We start from the raw sequence: 27,734 nt of genomic DNA, 5'->3' as shown, positions 1-27,734 counted from the left end.
AGTATCTGGACTGGGTGCATGTTGACTATGTTTACATGCACAAAATATACAGTTTTTTACTCGTATTCCAAAATACATGGCTAATGATAACAAATGTTACACTCATATTCCTGTTTACATGCAGCCACACATACTCTGATTAACTTGCCTTAACATGTTGTAATCACGTTAAGACGTAGAAAAGTGGCTGGAGCCGTTTGTCATTTTGCTTCTTTGCATCAAAATGGCGGACTTGTTGTACTGTTAAAAAACAACCTCCTTTTATTCCTTCAACCACCTTCTTGAATGCAGTATTTCCATGTATCTATGTTGATATCAAAGTCTAACGCCCAGAGCTGACTGTAAAAAGGCAAGAGACAAGAGGTTATATGTCACAAACTGCAGTAAAAACCCAACTTAAAATGCATAGTCCGAATGTGTTGTACACACACCGAAAGAATGCTTTTAAAACCTGAATAATACCGAAATATCCCACGTCTTAATCGGAAAATGCTACAATCAGAACAAGGCCTAATATAGAAATATTTAAATGTAATATGCTGTTTACATGACCTGTAATAAAAATCAGAATATTGGTGAATATTAGTGTGCATGTAAATGTAGTGACTGTTGCTTAATGGGACACATTGTCCTCTGCTCTCCCAGCAATATTATCATCAATAGACAGACATAAATAATGCAAACATTGACACAAAAACACTCACACAGCAAGGTCTGATTCACAGTCAAGTTTGAGTGGTTATCCTACTGGTAAATGATGTCAGGCCTTTTAAACTGCCCCTGATTGAGATGGTATTCAAGGCTGTGCATGTCCAGTATGCTCCATGCTGGAATGACTTGAGAAAAGATTTTGGCTGTAGCATGTTCTGTTGTTTTATAATGATGAAATGCATATGGATATTTGCTCAGTGGCTACAATAGAGGCTGTGTATGACCACCCTGTTATGGAAGCACCAGTGACTCTTGCATGATCCCACAGAGGGCACCGTGACTGGCCTGTGAAGGTTTACGCTGCAGAGACTGATGTTTCTCCCACTGCATGCCATGCACGGCAAATTAAATTTACACCTGGTCTCTCTCTCCTTCTCCCTGTGCCTGTTTTGTTCTGTCTTGTCCCATCCTGCCCCCGCCCCCGCCCCTTCCCATACCCTTTCTCTCTTTGCAGTCGATGTGAACGCTTGCTTTGCAATGAGTCTGTCGAGTGCCTGGCCATGCCCCTGAGAATAACCTACTACTACCTCACCTTCCCCACCAACATCCCCGTCTTCACCAACATCTTCCGCATGGGCCCCTCCCACACCGTGGCCGGCGACGACATCCAGATCGCTATCACCTCTGGCAACGAGGGCGGTTTCTTCAAGACGGAGCAGGTGGCCACTGGCGGCGTCATGTCGGTGGCAAAGCTCATCAACAAGCCGCAGGACTTCGATCTATCTCTGGAGCTAAGGCTGCGTCGCTACGGCACGCTCAGCACGTACCTGGCTAAAGTGCTGGTGTTTGTTACCCAGGAGGAGCCCAGAGTACCTTACAATCCCCTACTAGAATAAAACACTAAAGTTACACAGGGTCACAAGTTAATACACTCTTAAAAAGGATGTGTCATTTTAAATGCACTGTGTCGTAGAGTTAACAGAAAAAAATCATCCGCAACACTGCGAGATAACGTCACAGTATGTTCAAAGCGAAGCATGGTGATGCAGACTACTGTATGTTACATTCTGCGTAGATATAAATAAAAATTAGGATTTCCAGTTACTAAAAATTCATTGTTATAATCAAAAATCATTTTCTTTCATTCATAGATTTGTGTGATTAGAGTAAGGCCTGCCTAAAAATGTGCCCAAACTAATGGCTGAATCAACTGGCTTGGGGCCCCAGAGCAGAAATGAGCTGTGGGCCCCTAACAAATAGTCCCATCCACAGAACTGGCTTATCCCCTGAAAAGCTCCAGTTGTGGGCTCTCCCCAAATCTGCTTCACTCGTATCGACGCATTTGTGTGCTCATGTGCAGTCCACTTTTTTGCAACAGTTGCATACAAAAGAAAAAACAAAAAACTGCATACCATTTTCAGGAGAGGTGTTTTTAGAATGAACCAGGCTTCAAAATAGCACATACTCGGGGCATCCAGGAGCTCACCTGGTAGAGCAGGTGCCCCACATAAAAAGGCTTTGTCCTTGCTGTAGCGGACGGGGGCTCGAAAGTTTTCACCTTTTTTCCCCCCTTATGGACGGCCCTGCTAACGACCCCTGTCGCCCTTTATACAGTATCTGTGCATCATCCTGTCCTCTATAAAAACAATTTCATTTAACAATGTTGACTTTGACAGAAAAGTGAGTAGTTTTTTAAGTGCATTTCCTAAAATGTCACACCATTCCTGTTCACCATTTTTCAATGCATCAAATTACTACAAACCAACAGGCACAGTTGATGTGATTCCACCCACCTGTTTTTATGTGCATTTATAAATTTGCACAGTTTAAAAAAACAGAGTGGAAACAACAAAAATTCCCTCCAAAAATTTTACAAAAATATGTTTACACCTGGGGGAGATTGAGCAAATAAATGATGACATGCAGTCATGGTGTACCGTCATTGCATAGACCACTACAAGCTCTCTAAATCATCTCTGGATGGCTTTTAACACACTTATCCACACAGTGCTGTTGCCAGAACTCTTCTAAGAACACACAGCTGTTTCTAGAATTCTATTCCCATTGTCCAGTGTGCTGCCCATTATTATACATCCATTGTTTTCCTTTGTGTGAAGTCTGACTTAATAATTCTTTCTTTAATTCCATCATCTCGTTGCACCTTGTTCTGCATTAGCATCTGATTTGAAAAGTATTGTTATTATTGAATCATCTCCCAAAAACAGTAGTGGATGGCAAACCATATAAACCTGCATTTTCCTTTGCAGATGTTCTCAGTTTTGTTAAAACTTGCACTATATTTGCATGGAGACCCAGCTAGTGACTCTGCAGCTTTCACAGGCACTGATCATCTAGTACTGTGAGGCAGCTGCCCCCTCTGTCAGACTATTTGTCCAGCCTTGTCTATTTCATCTTTTATTTTGCTATAAATCACCACAGATATGACTCTGTTCGACACAAAACAAGTGTTAAGATGACACACCCTTTTTTGAGAGTGGATATGAAACAAAACAACACAAAATCAGGAGAAAGAAGCACAGTTTCTTAGTACTGTAGCATTTTGCATAATCAGTTTTTACTACTAGAATTAAGAATAATGAGTGAGCAGTGCAAACTAGGTCCAACTGAATGTATCTTCTTGGAGGTATGGCACCGTGATAGCCGCTAGGTGGCGTCCTAGGTCAGGGTAAATGATGAAATGGTAACGACCCAAGTTTGCCTACAACTGAGTGTAATCTGATGATGGTTGCATGATAAAGTCTGACGTTTTGCAGTATTTTATGGTTTATGTGTTGGATGAACAGTTTTCTATTAAAATTGAAATAGAAATAACACATGTTCAAGTCAAATCCAGTTCTTGATAATGGTGCATTGTGGGCTTTAATCAAATACAGTGAAGGGAGCAGCTGGAATGTGAGGCCAAATCACAGATGGAGGCAAGAAGACTTCCTCACATAGTTTCATGTTACTATTATTCCAACAGCTTCAGTGAAGAGGAAGTCCATTGACACATGCAAATCTCTAGTGATGCAAATATTTAAAGTCAAAGTATGTTTTGTGATCTGATTAAAAAAAAAGGGTTGATTATCTACAAAAATACATACACAAGTTATTTTAATAAACACACCAGCTCTAGATAATTACTGATTTATTTAATGATTTTATTATGTTTTAAAAGTTTCCTGCATCAGTAATGTTCATGAACACAGAAGTGAACCAGACCTGTATTTTTAAATAGGCTTTGAAACACACACAAGTTTTCATCTATGTCAATTTCCACTATTTATTAAGTCCATAAAGTAATTCCACACCTCCAAATTCCATTCAGAAAAGAGCCAGACTGGGCCGATTACTGTATTGTTACTCCCACTTCCCAAACATCAGTTACCTTGCACCGCAAATACGTCTTTCTCTGGCAGCTATTTTCATGCACATCTCTTTAGCTCCCATTACATTTCAGGCTTAATGTGAAATGCACAGATTTCCACTGCATACTGCGGGTGTAAACCCCAAAGCAGACAGATAATCCAAATGAAGGCTGAGTAAGTGACACGCGATGGGATGCAGTGGCAAAGGAGAGGGAAATGTGCACCAGCAGGAGAGAGTATAAATAGTTTGACGTGCTGTGAGGCTGCTGCCCGAGGGCTGTGGCTTATAATAACTGTAAATTCAGATGTCCTAGGTTCCTCCTGTCCTTAGCTGTCAGGCCAGTAAGGATGCACTTGGTCCCTAGTGGGGATATCCTTAAAATAAGAACATAGTGGTGCGCATAAGGTTTTTTCTTCCCCTTTGACATTGAGTTATGGGGCTCTGGGCTCTGGCTGGTGGTCTGAACAATTTGTGGTGCAGCAACATCACCGCGCACAGAATGAATGATGCCCTGCAGTGTTTGTGTTGGGGCGTTATCAATGTGCCGACTATAAATAATAATTACCAAAAAAATAAAAGGCCCCATACGCTTGACCAGAGGACTTTCATCCAAAAAGTCTGTTTTTCTTTCTGGTCTGAAAGTATTGGGGTTTTTCTCCTGGGCTGGGCCACGTGAGGCATGGGGAGATGAAGAAGACGTACATTTCTGCATGCACGCGCGCACACAGTCACATATACACAAGCATGTTTGCATGCACAAAGGCTCACATGCACAAATAAACACATAGACGCACATATAGGTAGTTTTGGTGCAGACACGTACATGCATTGGCACACACATGGAGCTGTAATTAGGTCCACTTGCTGCCTTTGCTTTGAAGTGTCCGTCTGTGTGTAAAGGGGGCAGTTCACCCTGGGTCATTATCTTCTCGTAAATTTACTCTCTACCTCAACAGAGCTTTCACCTCGTCCTCTAGAGCCCCGCTCGGGTCTTTCTGCAGCTCAGGCCGTGGTATTATAAACTAGGAGAACATTTTGTGGGTTTGGCGTGGGCCAAAGCAAAACTTGGACCCACCCGCTAATTGCTAATTACAAGCCCCTACCCAGTGGTGGCTTGACTTTTTGTCAGGGGCTTCTCTCCTCGCTCTCCGTGAAAGGAGCCCTGCAACCCAAGCCGGGCCCAGGCTTTGAGCTGCAGCCTATAGGTCCCCTGAGGAGCGCCAGAGATCCACGGCCCATGACTCACGATGTGGCTATACGGCTGCCATGCACATTAACTGGACTTATACATGGCAACTTGGCTGTTTTCATAACCCAATATAACCGTGTACTGACTTGTCTCCTTTGTGAAAAACCGAGCTTAAATTTAACATCTTGGATGTCAAAGTGGAGGCTTTTATTTTGTTTCAATAGCTCTTTCATGATCACAAGTTCCTCGTCGTTTCAAAGACAAACTCCTGATTTATGAGGTTGTTAGTGCTTTAGAAACCTCTCTCAAAGTCTTACGCCGCAGACAGGTAGTGAATAGCGATACTTCAGGTGGCGTTAGCCTTAGGAGCCAGCAGAGGCCCTCCATTCCCTCCGACCTGTCACTGATTAGTCTGTGGAATAAACAAAGCCCTAAATAATAGGATGAGAGCTGCCCTGGGGAGAGGCTGGGGAGTTGTCTAGTCATGTTGATCACAATTTAGGAGTCTTTTAGAACACTCCCTTGCCCCATAAATCCTCCTCAAGAGATTATCTGATGTGAAGCCGGGGATGCTCAGCAAATCCAAATATTTTTCCTGAGCAGGTTGTGGATCATTCTCTGTGAGTGTAGTAATTCATTTCCCACACAGCTTGAAATAGTGCATCAGAAAAGCATCAATGGCAGCGCTAGTCTCCACAAGGCAAGCTACAAAGGTTGGCTGCTGCATGAGCTGAGGCCATTGTTGGTTTATTATTCTTCCAAGCCACACAGAATTTGATTGTTTTTGATGTTGACTGCTATATCCAGTGTCCCCGCTGTCTTGTTCAGATATTGTTTGTGTAGCAGCCATTGGAGTTGTCCCACTGGGTTCTGATTACGCAGTGGGCTGCTCCCAAGGATGCCCTGTTATTGTGAGCTTCAGAAACCAAAGGCGGTTGATGGTGAAGTCTTTATATAGACATTACCTAAAGGTCATAGGCCGTGTGTGTGTGTGTGTGTGTGTGTGTGTGTGTGTGTATGTGTGTGTGTGTTTTCTTTTTTTCCCCTTTTTTGTGGGTGTCTACGTTTGCTCTGTCCTGTAGAGTGGCGAGGCTTCAACGCTCTGACACCATTCGCTGTGTAAAGTCCTGTCAGCCCAATGACGTTGCTTGTGTTCTGGACCCCATGCACTCAATATCCCACACCTTCATCTCCTTGCCCACCTTCAGAGAGTTCACAAGGCCAGAGGGTAGGTGCAAGTTCATTTTTTATGTCTATACTAATGATGGAAAGTTCTGGAGTGATCCAGATGGGCAAACATGCAGAAGAAGTGTAAAAACAAAATGATATGTAATGCAAAGTTCATTGGGAAAGAACAAGTCTTAACAGAACAGCTTGACATTTTTGGGAAAAGCGCTTTTCCCTGTTTTGCCAACTTAGATGAGATGATTGATAACATTCTAATATTTATAAGTAATTACAAAACTCTAGCTGTCAGCTAGTTAGCATAGAATAAAGACTGGAAACGGGGAAACGGCTGACCTTGTTCTGTCCACAGTTAATAAAACTCACTGGGAGTGTATCTATGTTCCCAGGGATCTATTTTTCCCAAGGCCCTATGTTCCTAGGTTCCTATGTTACCAAGGCTCTATGATTCTAAGGTGCTATGTTACCAGGGTCTTATATTCCCAAGGTCCTATGTTCCCAGGGTCCTATGTTCCAAAGGTCCTATGTTCCCAGGGTCCTATGTTCCCAAGGCCCTATGTTCCCAGGGTCCTATGTCCCAAAGGTCCTATGTTCCCAGGGTCTTATGTTCCCAAGATTCTATGTTCCCAGGGTCCTATGTTCCCAGGGTCCCATGTACCCAGGGTCCTATGTTCCAAAGGTTCTATGTTCCCAGGGTCCTATGTTCCCAGGGTCCCATGTACCCAGGGGCCTATGTTCCCAGGGTCCCATGTACCCAGGGTCCTATGTTCCAAAGGTTCTATGTTCCCAGAGTCCCATGTACCCAGGGTCCTATGTTCCAAAGGTTCTATGTTCCCAGAGTCCCATGTACCCAGGGTTCTACTGTGCGTTCACACCGGGCGCGAGTGAAGCAAATCACTCACATGTAACACGTGTAACGCATGAGTTTGGACGCCGGACCATTTTGTTCATTTGCGTTATCGCATCAGTCGCGCAAGTAGCGAGCCCGCCCATTTTCACTAGATAACAGCCATTCTCTCCTCAACCATGGCTGAGATAACCAACATCGCTGCTTTGTACCTGCTCTGGAAGTCCCAGATGCGTCGGAGGGCCAAACGCCGTCGTTTTGGGGTTCACCCTATCCTGCAGAAGCACATCAAGCTCTGCAACTTTCACCACCTCCTCCAGGAACTCTGTCTGGATGATAGCCGCTTTCAGCGGTACTTCAGGCTGACTGGGGCCCAGTGTGAGGACCTGTTGGTGAGGGTTGGCGCCAGGATCTCCCGGCAGGACACCAGCTACAGGCGCTCCATTTCAGTTGTGGAGCGCCTGTCCATCTGTCTCCGGTGAGTAGCAGTTTGTTGTGTCAACAACTGGACGTCAGGGCGTCAAGACGTCACTGACGTCAGTGACGTCGGGAGAATCTCAACACTGATTGGCTTTCGCGGCACAGCGTCACGCGAATTCACCTCAAAAGTTCAATATTTTCAACTCGAGCGATGAGGCGATAGACACGAATTTTGATGCGACTACGCATCTAGCGTGGCTGCCCGGCGCGACTTCACATCTAATCGCGTCTTTGCATTGACTTTGTATGTAATCTCGACGCGCGAATTTGCGAATTCGTGCTCGGCGTGAACGCACAGCTATGTTCCCAGAGTCCCATGTACCCAGGGTCCTATGTTCCCAAGGTCCTATGTTCCCATGGCCCTATGTTCCTGAGGTGCTATGTTTGCAGTGTCCTTTGTTCCCAACATGCTATGATTCCCTGGTCCGTGGTCATATGTTCAAAGTCCCTATGTTCCCAAGGTCCTATGTTCCCAGAGTTCCATGTACCCAGGATCCTATGTTCCAAAGGTTCTATGTTCCCAGGGTCCTATCTTCCCAAGGTTCTATGTTCCCAGGGTCCTATGTTCCCAAGGTTCTATGTTCCCAGGGTCCTATGTTCCCAAGGCCCTATGTTCCCAGAGTTCCATGTACCCAGGGTCCTATGTTCCAAAGGTTCTATGTTCCCAGAGTCCCATGTACCCAGGGTCCTATGTTCCCAGAGTCCCATGTTCCCAGGGTCCTATGTTCCCATGGCCCTATGTTCCTGAGGTGCTATGTTTGCAGTGTCCTATGTTCCCAACGTGCTATGATTCCCTGGTCCGTGGTCATATGTTCAAAGTCCCTATGTTCCCAGGGTCCTATGTCCCCAGAGTTCCATGTACCCAGGGTCCTATGTTCCAAAGGTTCTATGTTACCGAGGTGCTATGTTTCCAGGGTCCTATTTGTTTCCCATGGCCCTATGTTCCTGAGGTGCTATGTTTGCAGTACCCTATGTTCCCAAAGTGCTATGTTTCCATGGTTCCATGGTCATATGTTCAATGTTCCTATGTTCCCAGGGCCCTATGTTCCCAGGGTCCTATGTTCCCAAGGTCCAATTGTATCCAGGTTCCTTTGTTTTCAAGGTCCTATGTATCCAAGGTCCTATGCTGCCAAGGTTTCTTGTTCCCAGGGTCCTATGCTCCCAAGGTTTCTTGTTCCCGGGGTCCTATGTTCCCAAAGTCCTATGTTTCCAAAGTCCTATGTTCCCAAGGCCCTATATTACCAAGGTCTTATGTTCCTATATTCCTATGTTTCCAAGGTCCTATGTTCCCAAGGCCCTATATTACCAAGATCTTATGTTCCTATATTCCTATGTTTCCAAGGTCCTATTTTCCCAGGGTCCTATGTTCCCATGGCCTTATTTTCCCAGGGGCCATGTTTACCAGGTTTGTGTTTAATAATCTGTTTAAACACAGTAAACCTCCTATTGTTTTTGTTTCAAATTAAACCCGTTTGAATTAAAATATATGAAAATATTCACATTTCAAGTAAACTAACCTGATCCTACGCATCCTAATCCTTTCCTTATCTTTGGAAATGGCAATAGTCAGCTACTTTTGATTTCTGAACCCTAAAATGCTTGATAATAATTTGTCTCTTTTAATATATTGTTTTTCTTCCTCTATTTAATTGGTAAATCTATTGGTTGACTAGTCCCTATTTTTAGAGCTGAAATATGTTTGGGCGTTGCTCTTTATTCAAAAAGAGTACTTGAGTGTCCCACTAGTTCAGAGAGTAGAGAATGTACTATTAAGGCCAAGTCCAGTGCAATTTCATGACTCAGAATCATGATCACTTATCTAACCCTAGCCCATGTCATAGTGAATACAGAGCAGGGAAACATCTTCGTCAGGTTCCCATGACGTGCTCTATAAAACTGGGGAACACAGGACCATGGGAACGTAGAACCCTGGTAGAACTGAGGAACATAGGAGCATTTGTCATGTTCCCATTACGTGCCATATAAATCTGGGGAACATAGGAATGACCCCGACTCACCTACAGCACCAGACTCTCTTGGACTCACTACTTGACATATTAAATCATTAATATAAAAGCCAAAGTGGACAGTCAGTCAAAGTGCAACTCCCCAGTGTTGGACAGGTTAGCTGTTTCGTTTTGTTTTCAGTGTTTATGCTAAGCTAACCAGCTGCTGGCTGTAGGTTCATATTTACTGCACAGATATAAGAGTCTCATCAATCCTCTAATTTAACTATTGGCAAGAAAGCAAATACATTTATTTCCCAAAATGTTGAACTTCTGCTTTAATGTAATTTTTTTAAATTTACAGATCATTTCATCTAATATTTCTTCAGTGTATCCCTCTACTCTCTACAGTTTCACTAACCCACAAAGGCCCGTATTTGAGGCTTCATTTGTGCCTGTTAAAATCTTTAGAGACAACGAATTTGTAGGCTGCAAGATAACTCGTGGTTTATTTAGTGTCAATGCGGCCCTCAGCCTTTTTTTCTCTTTAGCTCTGCTTTATCTTCCTTAATTTCCGAGCTCCCATCAAATGCATTTTCCTGCAGTTGTCAGAATCCATATGACTACCTCTGACCTCCAAATTAGTTATTCCATGATGTTCTCCATGCAGTCCTGGGCTTGGCTGGCCCACACCAGAGAGTAAGTGCCATGCTGGTTGGATATGAGTAACCACGGTAATCACTCGCAGACAGTGACAGCTGACAAGCATCTATTGGCTGGCATGCAGTGCATGTTTCAGACACACTCATGCTCAATGTCACGGGGAGTTAAGCTCTTGTCATTTCCCATAAGCTCTGAGTTGGGGTGTAAAGGACTCGAGGCCCTTCAGCTGAACAACAGCATTGAAAAGCCTCAACCTTCCTGTGACCCTCTCGGTGCACAATAAACACAGACCTTTCCATCTCCCATTTTATTGTCTTTCTCTCGGAGAGAAAAAAAAGTAAAGAAAAGCAAGAGTTGGCACTGGATTGGCGGTGCAATCCCAATGTGATTATGAGGGTTTAGGCTCCAAAAGCTTTTTGTGTCTAATTGTTATCTTCCAACAGAGATTGTTTTCCTGAGAACCACAGTGCCGGCTTACGGGCCCTATCACTTAGGCAGTTACGACGTCAAGTTTGACATCCTGGAGGGCAACGTGGATAACGCCTTCGACATCCTCAAGCGGGTAGAGAATGGAATGTATGTGGGTGAGTACAGGGATTTCACTCGTCTTTGTGTTGTGGATGAACCAAACCAGTGCAAACATTTGACAAAAGCAGCTTTAACATGCAGCCTGTACCACCCGACAGCCTCCGTGACTGAGAACTGCATTTTTTCGTTTGACGAGAAGGCGGTTTCCCTTATCTGATTTCTCATTTTGAAACGTATGAAATATGTGTATTCTTTTTTTTAACAAATCAAACTCACATGTGCACACTGAGAAGGGACAAAAAAGCACAAAAACTCCCACGAGGAATGTCTGGACACTCTGACATAACTGCATCTGACACAGCCCGTTATGGTCTTTGCAGTGTTGTGGCATCATGTAGCTGTCATCGTCTTCACGGGGGCTCTCGGTGTCTGTGTCTTCGGAGAGTTGTCCTCTGAGTGGCTCTTTGAGACAGACGAAGGCCTGTTTCTGTCTCACCAAATATTTGGCATCAATTTCGACAGTCTTGTGGTGAAACAAAGTACTACTTAATTCACTTATCTACGGCTTTGCTTATCCCAAGCAGATCATTACTTTCCACAATAAGTTACGGCAGTCTGGATGTACAAGAATAGAGTGCATAAATCTACGCTCGTGCATTCACGCGCACGCTTACACGAGTGATTGCAGTTGACAAGCGGTTCATTATAACTACCTGTTGCAGCGACCGCCAGCATGCAAAAAGGAGCCCTGCGCTAGTTCAAGTAGGAGCAGCAGATAACATCTCCAGTGGTGTGTAACAACAACACATGTTTGGGTGGAAGCCATTCCCATCCTTTAGTCTGGTGGCGACCCAAGGCTGCTGCACGCCTGTGGGAGAGCTGAACTGAGCCTTGGCCCCGGGAGGATGAGGGTTGTTGTGAGCCCAATGATGACACATCGTTGGGCCTGTCTAGGTGTTTTGTTTTGTTTTCGTGCTGAGATGCAGGCAGGGTGGTAGCGTAAGGACAGCGCTGTCGTCTTCTAATGTTGATGGATGAAGGGACGGCCCATCAGTATGCACATCTGTCTTTACAGAATGAAAGCAAGGGAGGGGGGATGTGACTGTCACTGGTGCAGGCTGGATTGTGTGTGCTCGCAAGTTGTACACTTGTGCAGAAACAGATGTGTGCCTATCAAACGTACCCAAATTCACACACGAAACATGAGAAAAGACCAGCAACAATTCACATAAGTCAATGTTGAAGCAGTTATAATTATATTGTACTGACTTATAATGGTATGTTTTTGTTGGAATACGCAGCGGTGTAATTCTGCATCAGTGATAAGCCTTATTTTGTATTATATCGTCTGGTGTGTGCGTCTGTGTGCGTGTGTGTAAAGAGGATTTAAGCAAAATTCCCTGTTTATAGTGGTGCTCATTTGCAGGGGCAAGTACACTGTGTATGTGTGTGTGTGTGTGTGTGTGCAAGAGATGGTGAATAAAATTGCAGAGAAAGACAAAGTGAGAGACTGTGATTCAATGAAAGAGGAAAGAAAGAGGGAGAAAATATGTGCAGAAGTAATCCTGGGCGCTTTGCTTCATGTGGTTAAATGTATTGTTCCATTTCCCCACGCTAGGCCTCAGTGTCTCGCCGAGCATTAGAGCACTTAAACTGACGACCACATGAAAGGCCTGTTTGTGAGGAGCCACTTCTCTCCCAAACCCATTGGATGCTTATTGGATGCAGCTCTTGCATGTTAGCACCAGTTGCCCATCACATATCCAAACTGAGGCGCTGTGCAGTGGAGCCTTTGGTCACTGACTCCTCGCTGTGAAGTGTGGTGTCCACGGTGCGATGAAGGCCCTCTTGGTTTTATTTAGTGGGTTGTGCTGCTGGTGCTTTGGCCCACAGATGCTGCTGTTGCGTAACCATTGTGTGAGGCTCGCTGACGTGTCACTTAAGGAAGCTTAGTTTCCAGTATCTCCAGTGTCTCCAACAGTGGTATTACAGCTTGGTGGGATGTGAAGAGTAGCAGACATTGAGGCTCCACTAATGAACAAGTGCGTGAACTCAAACTAACTTTGGCCATTATTTTTGGCCACTTCGTGTGTTTTTGAAAGGGACAAAAGAGGCAATTAGGAATCCTCAGAATCCGTTGCTAACGTGAAAAAGTGATCCTTGAAAGGTTTGATTGGCTGACGCTCTTTTCCGTTATGCTCACTTACTCACTCTTTAAAACCAGTCGCCTGCGCACACAGGCATGCAGTGTTTGCTTAGACGTATGCGCACACACACATGCACACACACACACACACACACACCCACACATATAGAGACTGACAGTACACCAAATAGTGTAAGAATTGCACCACTCTTTCCTAGTTCCTGGTCATCCATCACTGGCTTTCCCAGCACTGTCACATCTGGAAGACAACCCTGACAGCCTTACGCATCTGTGCAAACACAACACTTGGAAAACATGATCAGAACCAATCAAACACTTACAGATTCCCATGACGACCACAGTAGCACAGCAGCGGCGACCACACAAAATCCCTGCAGGTATGCAGACACACAGGAGTAATACATATCATCCTCGCAGCAAAGACAACATCTGTGTCACATCGTACACATGTTTGAAAACACAAACAGTGGAGGAATGTGTATTCATGCTGACGCCGTCAGCATGAATACACATCCACGTTTGATCCGGGACAGGTTGTTTGTGTAGGGCTGATAATGGGATGATTGATTTTGGCAGTCAGCAGGTGGAAGGGTGAGTCCTCCCTTTGAAAACACTCTCTCTGTGGTCTCTGCTGGAAGCATGGGCTGAGTCTGGAGCTGAGGCTCTCACCCCTGATAATATGCTGGTGGTTCCCCTGTTGTATTATCTCTCAGTGACATCATAGCAGGGACTGATATTGTCTTTGACCACTCCCACTGATGGTATCATAGACTAGTGTTGCTTTTTTCCCTTGTACCAAGGTGGGCCTGCTAAGAAAGTCTTCAATAGACAATGCTGTTTATTTACTAATGTACGGCAAATTTGTGGCAGACCCAGAACACACACATATCTCATCTGGCCTGGGAACACCTTGGGGTCCCCCAGGAGGCGCTAGAAAGCATTGCTGGGGAGAGGGATGTCTGGGGTGCTTTGCTTGGCCTTGCATTGGATGAAATGGATGGATGGATGGACAAATTTCATCCTCATCACTCATTCATTAATTAATTAATTTTTCGTAACAGTTTACCTTGTAGGGGGTCACGGGGGGCGGGGTACACCCTGGACAGGTCGCCAGACTATCACGGGGCAGACACATAGAGACAGACAACTATTCACACTCACATTCACACCTACGGACAATTTAGAGTCACCAATTAACCTGCATGTCTTTGGACTGTGGGAGGAAGCCGGAGCACCCGGAGAAAACGACGCTGACACGGGGAGAACATGCAGACTCCGCACAGAGGGGCTCCCCTACCTTTGGGTTCAAACCAGGAATCCTCTTGCTGTGAGGCGACAATGTTAACCACTGTGCCACTGTGCACCTCTAATTAATTAATCGTTTAATAATCCTCCATTCAACCACAATATTATCTTCAGCATGACAAAGGCATAAAAGTACTAAGCAAGAAGGAAACATATCTAGTTCAAAACCAGTTATCAGTGAAACAATTGTGTGGTAATTTTTCATTTATTGTTTAATTAATGCATTGATAATGCACAAAGAGAATTATTTAATTTGTATTTAGAGAATGGGAGCAGTCCCCTGAGATTTCACCCACAACGAGATTGACATCAAACATTTATGGTGGTGATGATGGCGTCTGTAATGACGGCCAGAAATAGCAATGAGTGTGAAACAACAGCTAAGATAAGTAGCAGCAGAGACTGCACTGAATATCTTTCAGATAACACTAAACTACGTTTACTGTAAAATAGTCTGGTTAGTATTCTCTCTCCAGAGCTCACACAGGATTCCACTGTTGTTTTCCTACAACAAACGACATCTTGTGATATTTCAGAAAGAGACCTCTGCTTAACGAGGCAGTAACAAACAGACCAGATCAAGTGAAAGGTAAAGGGTAACTTCAGACACTTATAATATCAAATAATAATATCAATAAATAATCAAATAATAATAAAATAATATTAATATCTAAACATCTGACGATGTTCAGTTGCCCCCTGTGTTTCCATTGCAGCTCGTTCTGCAGCTGCAGGCCGCTGCCGGCTCCCTCAATACTGGACCAATTTCAAAAATTGTTCACATCAGTGTCTTTGATCAGTTTACATGGGGAAATACGGTCCAGGTTGAAAAGTGCCAAAGCTATCCTTTAAGTAGAGAACTGGGAGCGTGACAGTATGCTGATGCTGTGCATGCACCTGTCAATTTAGAATTATTCTGACGCACTAATATACGCACAGTGGTAAGAACAACTTTGGCCAGTGCACACATGTCGTGAATCTGATGGTTATTTTGCGCACTAGGTGACAACATTTCTACGTACATATCAGTGAATGAGGCTCAGTGTGTGCAAATCAAATGTACAATACAGTCAGTAGTCAACTGTGGAATCAAATAGTCAGCACATGTTTAGTCATCCCTGAATGTGTCCAAATGACTCCTCTTCATGAGTAATTATTTGTCATGGAAGGATTTTACAGTACCATTAATCACTGCTGTCTAATTCTCTTTAGCAGGAAAAACTGATTTATATAGTATTTATGTTTATTTAACCGGACAGCAACAGATAATATGATGCCTTCTCTTCATGAATTATCCTCTGGAGAAACTCTAAGTCTAAGACGCAGCAGCTAAATTCCACTCATTTTTGAAAAGCAGGTGGAAATATGCCTTTGCGGTTTTTCTCCTGTGCAGAGGATAAATACCTTCTGCATTGCCACTGGTGCAGGACTGGCAGCCAGCGAGGCAGACAGCAAGATGAATGGCAGAGGAAGTGGACAGTTTGTCTCTGTGCAGGTAGTCATGGTCGTCAGCGCGGCCGTCCTCAGTGGCTGGTGGAATGTGAGCCTACTGTGTGAGACATGACTACTTCAGAGCCAGTGGAGCTTGCTTGTGGCTCCGGCTTGTGGCTGTGCTGGTGAGGAGTTGAGGACAGCAGTGGAGATAAGCAGACAACTCGCTCCGTTTGAGCGGCTGTCATTTGGATGAATCATGACATGGCAGCAGCGGGCCCACTAGAGCGCGCCAAGCCCATAAGGAATCCTCGTCTGCCCCACAAGAGATTAGTACGGCTAATCAAAACAGGGTCTTCTCCACCCGACAACCCCACAGCCAAACACACATTGCTCCCCTCGGGTGGTCCTCCACCACCAATGTACTGATGAAGAGATAGTGATGCAGATATGTCACGCTCAAAGAGATACTGGTATGCACACATACAGTACATATTCCATGCAATAAAGCTGTCTCCGTAATTCTCAGATACACTTATCTTTAGTGATCTAGTTAATTTATATTCGTCATTACTCTCTGCTGTCTGGCTCTGTGATTTTAAGAAATGTAACTTTGTTTATGCAATAGCTCATCCCACAAAATGAATGCTGTTATAGCAAAGTACTCAAACAGTTTATCAAGATGCTGTAAACTTTCATCCATTCATAATTTAGATGGAGAATATGATCTAAAATTCTGATTTAAAATGCAAACAAAGCAGGTTTTTATTTCCTTTCCATTTAGTCTACACTGTCAGGTCTATATTTTGCGCCTTAGTTATGGGTCTCAGCTTTGAAAGGTCACTTGTAATATAGTGCAAAGGTTGTGGTAAAGATAATGGTGCATGTTATGTCATCTCAGCTGCTCTGGCCCACAACTGCTAAAACAGAAAGTCCAAGAAAAGAACAGACCAATTCCCCACGGCTACTTTTCAATGATGTCACTGCCCGGTTTGCGACACTGTCCAACAATGACCCACGGGCCATTTGAGAGATCTGTAAGTATGACGCTGTTAATTGACCTTAAAATATCAAGCCACATGTGCTGGCCTGTCAGAGCAGGGGTGGTCAGGGCTCCCACCCCCTCTTTGGAGTGGTCAGAGTTGGGTTTGGACGGCCTGACCCGACTGGCCATCCTCGTACCAGTGAGCGGTGACCAGGCCGTAAACACAAGATCCGGTACCCAAGGGGCCTGTGCACTCACTGTTGGCAATTTGAATGGATTATATTTCAGCCATGCTGACGGGTTATCAAAACTGAAATTGGTTGCTTTGCTAATAGGGTAACAAGGGAGCTAGTTAGCAGTTTCTTTGGCACGTCTCCTTGGTTTTATGGGCTTTTTGGAGACAAGTTTCAGACAGTAAAAAAAAAAAACAACGAATAATTGAATAAGAAACCGCTCTTTGCTGTGTTTATGTTTATGCCAGCAGTGCTCAGCTGTACAGCAGCGATATGGTTAGATACAAAACATATCACAGTTATAGCCATAATGACTCTGAAGAATGCCCTCCAGTACCCTCTTTGCATACTGGAACTTTGTACACCACCTGGATGCTCTCCAATGGTTTCACTGCAGTGAGCATGCATAGCGCCACAACCAGTGTGTCATTATACAATACTGTGGTGAGGCCAATGCATATTTTTCATTTGTCTCTGGTGTTAAACCCGTTCATTTTGGATTTTGTCATACACTTCCTCGCTGAGTTGTAGAAACCAGAAAACCCCGAAATTGTACTGTTTACATGTAACCCTTCAATATTGCAGCGCTCGTGGCCATGAAGGATGACAAATGCCTCCTGGCATTTGCTTCACTTTGTTTTGTGGCAGTGTCTCTGCTACTAGCATGCATTTATTTAAGGCTATTTTCTACTTAAGGGGCTACTTTATGGTGTGGCGGAATGTTTTGGAGAGCGGACAGATTGTACAGCTGTTTGTTTGATGGTGGCTGTTCAAGCCAGCGCAGTCACCTTTGCACCCTGTGGCAAGATACCTCAGTGAGATGGAAAGACACCACAAACCTTTCCAGCGCTCCAACTGGATGTCCTGCTTGGGAACTTAAGGTCTTGGATTACATGACCTTGCAACCTAGTCACAGGGCAGATTGTCAGCCGTGGTTTTTCTTTTAAACCTCCTTGTGTTTATTTATACGAATCTCAGGTGGTACGGTCGCCAATCAGCGTCAACCTGTTTTGCGGTTGTTGGCTTTTTGCCTTACAGCCCGGATGAAATGTTAAAGATGAGTATGCGGTTGTGGTTTCACCTCAGGTTCACTGTGAGTATGTTGAGGCCCAGCTGTTAGCTGATGCTTTCCACTCATTGAGGATACCACTGCGCTTTTGATGGAAAGCTTACGGAAACACGCAGTCATCATGGTCACGTACACTGACTTTAGGATCCTTTGTTGCACAATCAGGCCCAAATTGTAATGACATAATTACCTTTTTCTCGCCCTCAAGGCTGTGCAAAAACTAAGTTAAACAAAAGCTACAGGTTGTATAAAACATGGCTGTTTCTTACCATGCCACAAATCACTACAGTAACCCCGATACATCCTACATGTTCGCATATATCACATATATATGTCTGGGAGCGTCCCAGAGTCCATAATCTGAGGTGGGAAACACTGTGTTTTGTGTTAAGTTTCAGTCACCAGTAGTGAGCTCAGAGGGACTCTGGGGTTTTGGAGGAGCTAAAGGGAACTATAATTTCTGTTCTCAAGAGCATACTCCCTGCATGTGCTAATTAGACCACAAACAAATTTACAAAATAAACAAACACATTCCACATATTGCACTATTTAGACGTCCTTAATAAATTTTCAGTTAAGAGGCAATATGTGTTTGTGTTTTTGTTATTTATCTGGACCGCTAAGCTTCTTTTTTTCTGAGGAATTTTTGGGATTTCCGGTGGAAAACGTACCCACAGTTGACCCTGATTAGAGTGTTAAGTTCTTGTAAGATACAGGCCACACTTACTGTAATTTAGAAAAATCGTTATTGTGGACTGGACCCCATGTGTCTCTGCGGTGGTCCATATTGTGCTCATAAGATCTTACTCATCTTCACTGTGTGCTTGCTCAACCCACCGCTCAAGCTTTTGATTTCGTTTGATTTAAGCACACGGACAAATCATGAACCTCCTGAACCCACTTTGCGTCGGTCAACTGAGAGTTGCGTGACATCTCGACTGGCTTGTGTCTGAAAATAATTTTCAGACTCCAAAATTCAATCTCTTTTTCCATGTCAGTTATTCTCTTAATGTTGCGGCTGTTGTTAGGTTTAAGCAAAGGTTAGCTTTTTCTGATGGCGCTGACGCTTTGGAAACAATAAAATCTGAGTCCCGCTCCCCTCCGTCTAGTGTCACTACGCAACAGAGTCCCAAAACACCAAAACAAGGGGCAACCCTGGTCGAAGTGGGCCCCATTCCACACTCCTCTGAGCGCTTATCGCCGGAATCTGCTGGAATCTGTTGTGTGCCCACAGATCCGACCCGGAGAGGGACGAGAAAGCAAAATAAAGTGACAGAGAGAGAAAGACAGCAGCTCAAGCTCCCATTGCTTGCCCCTCCCAGAGTTAAAGATGGATTCCTGGAGGAATGCCTCCATGGCTGTATCGCGTGACTGCGACTGCTCCCCTCCATCAAACACATGGGACTCATTTACCCTTGTGGGCCACAGTGATGGTGCCACAAACACCAGGCCCCCTCAGGAAGGGAAGAGAGGGGGGGGGAGAGAAGGAGAATGAGTGGGTGGGGGGGATCTGCCATCATACAACGCCAGTGTCCCAAAGGACGCAGCGGATGGCGCATAATGGATCATCATCTGCCCTGTGGTGAACGACCAAATGGGTTTTTACTGCTTTATTACAAGTACCACAGAAAGGAGCCTCATAATTCAGAGCGATCAAGGCGGTGATCTGTCGTCATTTTGATCCGCGTTGAGTTAAACTCATGAGTCATCATACTAAAAGCTTGAACACTCTACTGACTCACTTATGAATAAGAGGAAATGGGATAAAGACAAAGGGTGGCTGAAGGTGTGATAGGAGGACAGTGGCGTGATTGTGCTGGCTGACTGCACTCTGGCGATGGCTGTTCAAACTGACGATGGCTGTTCAAACTGACGATGGCTGTTCAAACAGGCCAGAGCTGAAATGTCACCAGCCCTCTGCAGAGAAAAGGCCTCGCTGACAGCCTGTATAAACACTGGCATTTTTTTCCCAGTGTAATCGCATGTTCACTTAAAAAGAGCACCCAATGAATTCCATGGGCGTTCAGTAATGCTCGGTTGCACTATGTTTATTCTCCCATCTGTTTTACCATGACAGAGGGTGTCATTTATCCATGGAGAGGGTGCAAGGTGGGTGGGAGGGCACTCAGGTTGTCAAGGACAGTCTTGACATCGCTAGACTTTGTTGAGCATGTCAACACTTAATTTAAGTGCTCATCCAAATGTACAAGCTGATAGCATGGCACACCTAACCTATCCTAGCCTATCCCAGCTGACACTGGGCGAGAGGCGGGGTACACCCTGGACAGGTCACCAGACTATCACAGGGCTGACACATAGAGACAGACAACCATTCACACTCACATTCACACCTACGGACAATTTAGAGTCACCAATTAACCTGCATGTCTTTGGACTGTGGGAGGAAGCTGGAGCACCTGGAGGAAACCCACGCTGACACGGGGAGAACATGCAAACTCCACAGAGGGGGGCTCCCTCTTGCCATGAGCCCATAATGCTAAACACTATACCACCATGCTGCCATTGTGCATCTTGTTGTGGTTTTGTGTCTATTTGTGGTAACTTTGGATCTTTTTTTTTATAATTATGTGTCTCTGTGAGGTCATTTTTGGTTGTTTGTGTCTGTTTGAAGTTGTTTTTGTCTCTGTGGTTGTTTTGCCCCTGTTGTAGTTTGTTTATTTGTTTCTTTGGAGTAATGTTGTGTCTTTTTTCGGTTGCCTTGTATCTCTTTTTAATAATTTTGTGTCTCTTTGATTTTTTTACACCCTTTTTGTAGGTTTTTTTTTGGTGTCTCTTTGAAGTAGTTGTGTGTCTCTTTGCAGTTCTTTTGCATGTCTTTGTAGTCATCTTGTGTCTCTTTGTAGCTGTTTGTGTCTCTCTGTGGTAGGGCTGTCCCGAATACCATTTTTTAACATTCGGACCTTCGGCAGAATTTATAACAAATATGGGCGGGGGGGGGGGGGGGGGGGGGGTTTGGACCTAATTGTATTGTGGAGTTTTGCACAGCGGCGACTGGATCTTTGCTCTCAAACCACAAAAAAATGTGATGGCACAACAGTCTCCTTCAGTACATTATTCTATGCTTTCTTTTGATTTTCACACTGGCTAGTCATCCTGTTTAATTTGTCTTCTGATTAAATTGGAACCGTTGAAACAAGTTGTAGGAAGCCTCTGCAAGTAACTGGTTGCTGGCAGACACTCTGTGCTGCAATAAAATGGTTAATCAGCAGTGCCGTGCACTGTAGAGCCGATGCGCTGCTGGTTCTGCCGGCCTGAATAGAATATAATGTCTATAGCCTTACTGTTGTGTATACAGCCTTTATAGACTGAGCTGAGTAGTGATGCGCGGGTCGACCCGTAACCCACGGTACCTGCAAATGGACCTGCGGGTCGGGCAGCAGTGATCGTCTGTTAAATCGGTCTGTAAATGATATTTTGACATTATTGGCTATTACTGACATGGCATCCGAAGGTGCTGATGCGTTGAGCAGGTGACAGTCCGCAGTCGTTTTCTAAACACACTTGTGTCACACACTCCAAAAGAAACTTGTTGAAACTTTAAACAATGATTTATTGAACAAAACGGGGGAAACAAACGTTGACGAAAATGGTTCCATAATTCATATTAAATTCAAAAGATAATGAAAAAACAGCTACAAGTTAGAGGGAATAGTGATGAAGTGGTAAAACTTGACATTGATCCACAGCCTCAGACGGATGCGCTCAAGCGTGCCGTGCGCACAAGCTCCGTTAGAGGCGATACTACATTTTCACATTTTTAACAATGTAATTTAAATGTTTTGATTTTTATTGATAACCTACATTTACCAACAACTAAAGGACTACATTTAGCACCAAAAAATATGTAAAAAAAAAATAATAATAATAATAATACAAAAAAAAAATGTAAATAAAAAACGAATATCGAATACCAAATTTTCATAACGAATACCTACCCATAGAAACGAATAATCGAATATCCGAATATTTGGGTACAGCCCTACTCTGTGGTTGTTTTGCCCTTTTTGTAGTTTTTCTTTTTTTTGTTGTCTCTTTGATGTTATTTTGTGTCACTTCAAGGTCATTTTTTTGTTGTCTTGTGTTTCTTTGAACAGTTGTTATGTGTCTTTTTTTTTTGGTCATTGCCTGTCTCTTTGTGATTGTTTCCACCCTTTGAAGTAGTTTTGTGTCTCTTTGCAGTTTCTTTTGCATCTCTTTGTGGTCCTTTTGAGTCTCTTCTTAGGTGAAACCTTTCTTGTTGGTAATGTCCTTTTGTGTCTCTTTGTGATTGTTTTCACCTTTTGTAGTTTGTTGTATCTCTGAAGCAGTTTTGTGTCTCTTTGCAGTTCTTTTATGCCTACATATTTTTGTGGTCTTTTTTATCTCTTTGTGGTAATTTTCAGTCTCCTCTTGGTTGGTGCGTGTTGATTTGAGTGACATTTTGCAGATGAAAACCGGGGGCCCCGGACACTTTGGACCCCTGGGCCTGTGCCCACTAGACCCGTTCAGCATCCCATCCATGGTCCCAGCCTGATACACAATCAATACAGTCAGAAGAAAATGGACTTGAAATTTAAAAAAAGGCCTCGGCCCATAAGCGCAAAGCGTGAGCCGTTGCACAACTGATGTAGACAGCTGTACCGAATAAAACAGTGGCAGAGCTGTCAGACGTGCGTGAGACAGACGACTGCACGATTCGGAAATGGTTTAGACAGCCTCCGTCCGGGACATTGTTTCTGAAAAGATACTTTGCTGTTGAAAGACAAATGTATTTTTTTAATGCTGTGAGCACCACAAATAAAATTCTATTATCCTCAATTGTATTAGGGTGGCAGCAGAATTTCGAAATCAAAACCTCAGGCTTTGAAACCAAAACTATCTGCAGTGCTAGTTACCGTTAGGGGAAAACATGTTTTAGGTTTAGGGGTTGGGGTTGGACCCTTTGAACCAAACAGCAATACATAAATAAAAAAAATTAGAATCATATCAAAATGAAGAAGCATAAAAACAATTTATCTTTGCTAATTGCTGCTTTTGATCAAACTTAACGTTCATGAGAAATGATGAAATCGACAAACTTCACTTGTTGTCAGTCAGGCCAACCACTGTAGTCTCTTTACGGTAGTTATTGTCACTGATATTTTTCTTCTTTGCCTCCTTTAGGTGTTGTTCGTCAGGTGAAGGCTCTGATTGGTCCACTGACTACAGTACTGAAACTGTCCATGCGCAACCTGACAACTCAAGGCGACTCCGGCCAGAATATCATCAACGTTCACGTCTTCGTCTCCGAGTTCTGGTTCTGAGAGGCCAAATCTTACCACATGTATTAAGACATTCGTTGTCAACACTGTACACATTGGTTTTGTTGAATCAATGCAAAGATCAGTGTCGAGGTTTTAATCCCATGTTTGATTACTTTTGACAGTTTCTGAGATGAAAGGCTACTAGCTGCTTCTGATGACAGCACTACACTATGTTTTGATGACAAGCTCAGCCTGAGGCGCACCCCTGCGTTGCATCTGGCATAACAGAGCTGAATATAGAGAAACTTTATGTTATTAAAAAATCTCTTTAGAAATGAGACATCCAGAAGGTTTTAAATTGAAAGTGCATGCATTCAGAAAGGTCATTAAAGGATACGATGATTAAATTCAACAATATTCTTTTCATGACATTATAAGCCTTTATGTTTTTGTAACATTCACTTTTCCTTTCTTACCGTATGCATTGGATGAGGTATTTTTTCTATGGAATAAACACTATTTTAGTTACAGTATTTGTTTTTTGTATTTCCTCCCAGTAACATTTCAAGACCAGTGTTTGAATTTCTCTGTGAATTCACACTCATGGGTTCAGAAGGTTAACAAGAAAGGAGAAAATCTCTGTATGTAGATGTTTTATGAACTCTAAGAACCAAAATACAGACAGAAGATAGGGAACATGAGGAGATAGCTGCTGCATCTGTGATGAAAAACAGTTGTGTGAAGTGGTCTTTGCAGGGCTGATTATATTTCACCAAATATGATGAAGCTGATGTTCAGGATGGAATATCAAAATCAGAACCATGTGAAACTAATGCACTGGTGCGACTCTTCCTCACGACTACTTCCTCAGCATAGATCTGGTAATGTTAGCTAACGCCATTCACTCACCAAGACAGCAGTCCAGTTTTCCACAGATTTTTTCTCACACCACAATTCAAGTTCTCCTTGTGCCCCATTATTTCCCTTTGTCCCGGCCTGCTGATGGTCCTTTGGCAGAGTCGAAATTAGAAGGCTGCAGTTCATCAAATGTGTATAAGTACTTACTTAGTATTTTAAACCTCTGGCTGAATGGAATCTGTCATTGTAATTGTTGTTTTTGTCTGTGCTTGGTTCCTTTTCCCCTTGTAATGATGTAATGTTCACATTTTTCCATCTGTGGAAAATTTGGGATTGGGAATCTATTTTACAAACTAAGTCCTAATATCTAGGGTGAAGTCATTACTAGTAATTTGGTACACTTTCTGGTAGATTACCAAGAACACCACCTGAAATTTTCAAGACTACCTTAAAGGGATAGTGCACCCAAAAATGAAAATTCAGCCATTATCTACTCATCCATATGCCGATGGAGTCCCTGGTAAAGTTTTAGAGTCCTCACATCCCTTGCGGAGATCGGCAGGGGGAGCGGCTAGCACACCTGATGGCTGACGGCGCCCCAGACTAACGTCCAAGAACACAAAATTGAATCCACAGAGTATCTCCATACTGCTCATCCATAGTGATCCAAGTGTGCTGCAGCCCCGACATAAAAAGTTGTTTCGAAAAACGTCATATGAACTCTGTTTTTAGCCTCACTGTAGCCTGTAGCTCTGACTGCTTCTCTGTGCTCCGCGCTCACGTGTGCACGCGCTCAGGGTGATCGGTGATCTCTGAAGAGCAGCAGTCTCGTCAGTACTCATGTCCAGATTCTCAAGTGCACCCGAGATCCTCCTCCACCCGCTGATCTCCGCAAGGGATGTGAGGACTCTAAAACTTCACCAGGTCGGCATATGGGTGAGTAGATAATGGCTGAATTTTCATTTTTGGGTGCACTATCCCTTTAGGTGTAACTTTTAGAAATTTGAAAGAAATATTTTGTAGTAAAATACTTTAAAACAATTGGCCCTTAAAACACCAAAAAACACCACTTGACTTTAATGACATGCTCGGGTAAAATGGAGCAATCATGTTCATTTTTTAATGCTCAGTCAGTCATCAGTCATCAGTTCAGTCATTAAGTGATTATATCATTAATGTCGCTATTCACTACAAATATCATCCAACTTTTTAGCCTGGCTTACCCTGTTCTTTTGCAGCCTGTCTCGCTGGTGCCATATTGTCTACTGTCACAGTCTGCTCTGCTTTCCACTCATCCTGCCTCAGTCTCTCTCTCCACCTGGCCACACCTTCCCATCAGCAGTATCATTCTCACCTGTTGCTCCCAGCTGGATCTCATCACCAAGCCAGTATATAAGTAGCCCTGGTTCACGCTGGCTTCCTCGAGAGAGATCGCCTGTCCTCCTGCCGTCAATAAAGCTTCCTGTCAAGTCAAATATCTACCTGTGTCCACAGTGTGTTTTATTCTCCAGGGAAAAAGCTGTGGCAGGGCACTGGATAGCGCTTCATCCCAGTGCTTCATAAAAAAGAGTTCCCAGTACTATATGTAATGTCGTCCTCCACATGGATATGTTTCTATGACAACACTGTCTTGACACTAACATTAGCCAGGTAGTAACACTACATGAACAGAGGGCTAACTACACAGTTAAAGGGAAATTTCGGTTTATTTCAACCTGTCTCCTATCGTCCTAAATTTGTTTCAAGTGACTAGTGACATTAAAATAATAGTTACCATGTTAGCCGTTAGCCTAGATACAGCCGGGGCGCATAGTAGCATCAGACCTGTTAAAACGTAAGTGAACGGGCAACCTTCAAGTGCAAAGTTAGTCCAATAAACAAGCTTTTTTTCCACAAAGACCGCCTCATATCGTTAGGATAAATGTCAGAGAACATATAGAAAACGACATGTAAACGTGTTGTCTTACCTTACCGGTGTGCTGCCATGTTTGTTTACCCCTTCAGCTCTGCTTTCCAAAGCGCGAGAACAAGCAGTGATCTCATACCGTGCCTGAAATCCCGCGAGAACAAGCAGCAACAGCTGGAAGGCAGAACCGGACAGTAGCCTGAAAAGTTCATTCATTTATTTTATGAAAGATTTATAGAAAAATGGCTGACTTTTTGCCAGACTTCGACTTTGTGGAAGAGGAATTTGATTTTGCAGAGTTTGATGGCCGCCCTTATTTATTTGAGCCAGAATACACTGACGAAGAGCTTCATGAAACTGAAGAACGGAGGAGGAGAGAGAGAGAGGCGCAACAGGTAGAGGACAAGAGAGGAGGAATGGCTGCTGCAAGGCTGCGTAGCTCTGGAGATTGGTGGTGTACCTGTGAATGCTGTGCCCCAGTGCCCACAGAAGAGGAATGCCTCTGTTACAAGGAATGGGACCAGTTGCAGCCTTATTTTCAAGGTCTGGATGTGACCGAGGACGAGACACCTCCACCTGCAGTAGTATCCAGCTGTGCTTTATCTGGAGCTCGTGATATTTCAGGCACGCTATGAGATCGCTGCTTGTTCTCGCGATATTTTGGCCGCGCTTTGGAAAGCAGAGCTAAATGGTAAACAAACATGGCAGCACACCGGTAAGGTAAGACAACACGTTTACATGTCGTTTTCTATATGTTCTCTGACATTTATCCTAACGATATGAGGCGGTCTTTGTGGAAAAAAAGCTTGTTTAGTGGACTAACTTTGCACTTGAAGGTTTCCCCGTTCACTTACGTTTTAACAGGTCTGATGCTACTATGCGCCCTGGCTGTATCTAGGCTAACGGCTAACATGCTAACTATTATTTTTATGTCACTAGTCACTTGAAACAAATTTAGGACGATAGGAGACAGGTTGAAATAAACTGAAATTTCCCTTTAACAAGCTTACAGAGCAAATGGCGATAAAGGCAGAACAATCACCAGCAACATCCAGTGTTCGCCGGCCGCTCTGCTCCCAAAAAATGTGTTTTTTCTGTCTTTATTGTGACAGTAGAGAGTAGCTTAGCTAAAGAAGCAGCAGTGATGTCACCATTGCCTTCCTGAAAAGTAGAGATTTTCAACTCAAAGCACTTGAGGCAACCACACAAAAAAAGCCAGAGCACTCTGAAAAAGTTATTTTTTGAATCAGGGACTAATTTTGTTACAAAGTTGTATAATTGCCTAGAGTTGGTTCGTGTTCTCACGGCAGCATTTACAAGCAGGCCAGATCAAATGCCTGTGCAAGAAAGCTGCTCTTGATAGGTCAGAATTTCCATGTGGGAAAAATCCAGAAAGTAATCAAAACGTTGAAGAAGAGTACACTTGCAAGATAAATGTGACACTTTCTAATGTCACAATGGAGGGACAACTACGCAGGTTGATTTTAGCGCTGCTCATCGTGGACTATATTGCTGTCATTGTTCATTTTAGTCAAACCATACAGTTTGAAAACGGGGCACGGCTCCAACTAGAAAACAGTGTTTTGATGCATTGGATGTGCTGAATGTGCATATTAAGGCAGTACAGGAGGAGGTGCACATTAATAATCCTCCAGGACTGTAACATGCTCATGTTTAAC

The 27,734-nt window shown here is 43.7% G+C and overlaps 1 protein-coding gene across 2 annotated transcripts in view; it reads left to right on the top strand.

Annotated features, from left to right (window-relative positions):
* Positions 1-23,824, top strand: part of fbln1 (fibulin 1) — a 46,364-nt gene extending 22,540 nt beyond the window's left edge. Inside the window, exons 15-17 of one of the 2 annotated variants that reach the window (XM_033635606.2) lie at positions 6,292-6,437; positions 10,774-10,914; positions 23,212-23,824. In XM_033635606.2, the coding sequence (XP_033491497.1) occupies positions 6,292-6,437; positions 10,774-10,914; positions 23,212-23,351 (427 nt within the window). In that variant the 3' untranslated portion in view covers positions 23,352-23,824. Of the gene's footprint in view, positions 1-1,165; positions 3,486-6,291; positions 6,438-10,773; positions 10,915-23,211 lie in introns of those variants that run through there. The other variant, XM_033635607.2, reaches the window with a different exon arrangement.
* The last annotated feature ends 3,910 nt before the right edge of the window (positions 23,825-27,734 follow it).

Source organism: Epinephelus lanceolatus, chromosome 5, assembly GCF_041903045.1.
Source record: "Epinephelus lanceolatus isolate andai-2023 chromosome 5, ASM4190304v1, whole genome shotgun sequence".
NCBI lineage: Eukaryota > Metazoa > Chordata > Actinopteri > Perciformes > Serranidae > Epinephelus > Epinephelus lanceolatus.
The sequence above is the reverse complement of the archived record's forward strand: the minus strand, read 5'-3'. Positions and strand labels throughout refer to the sequence as shown.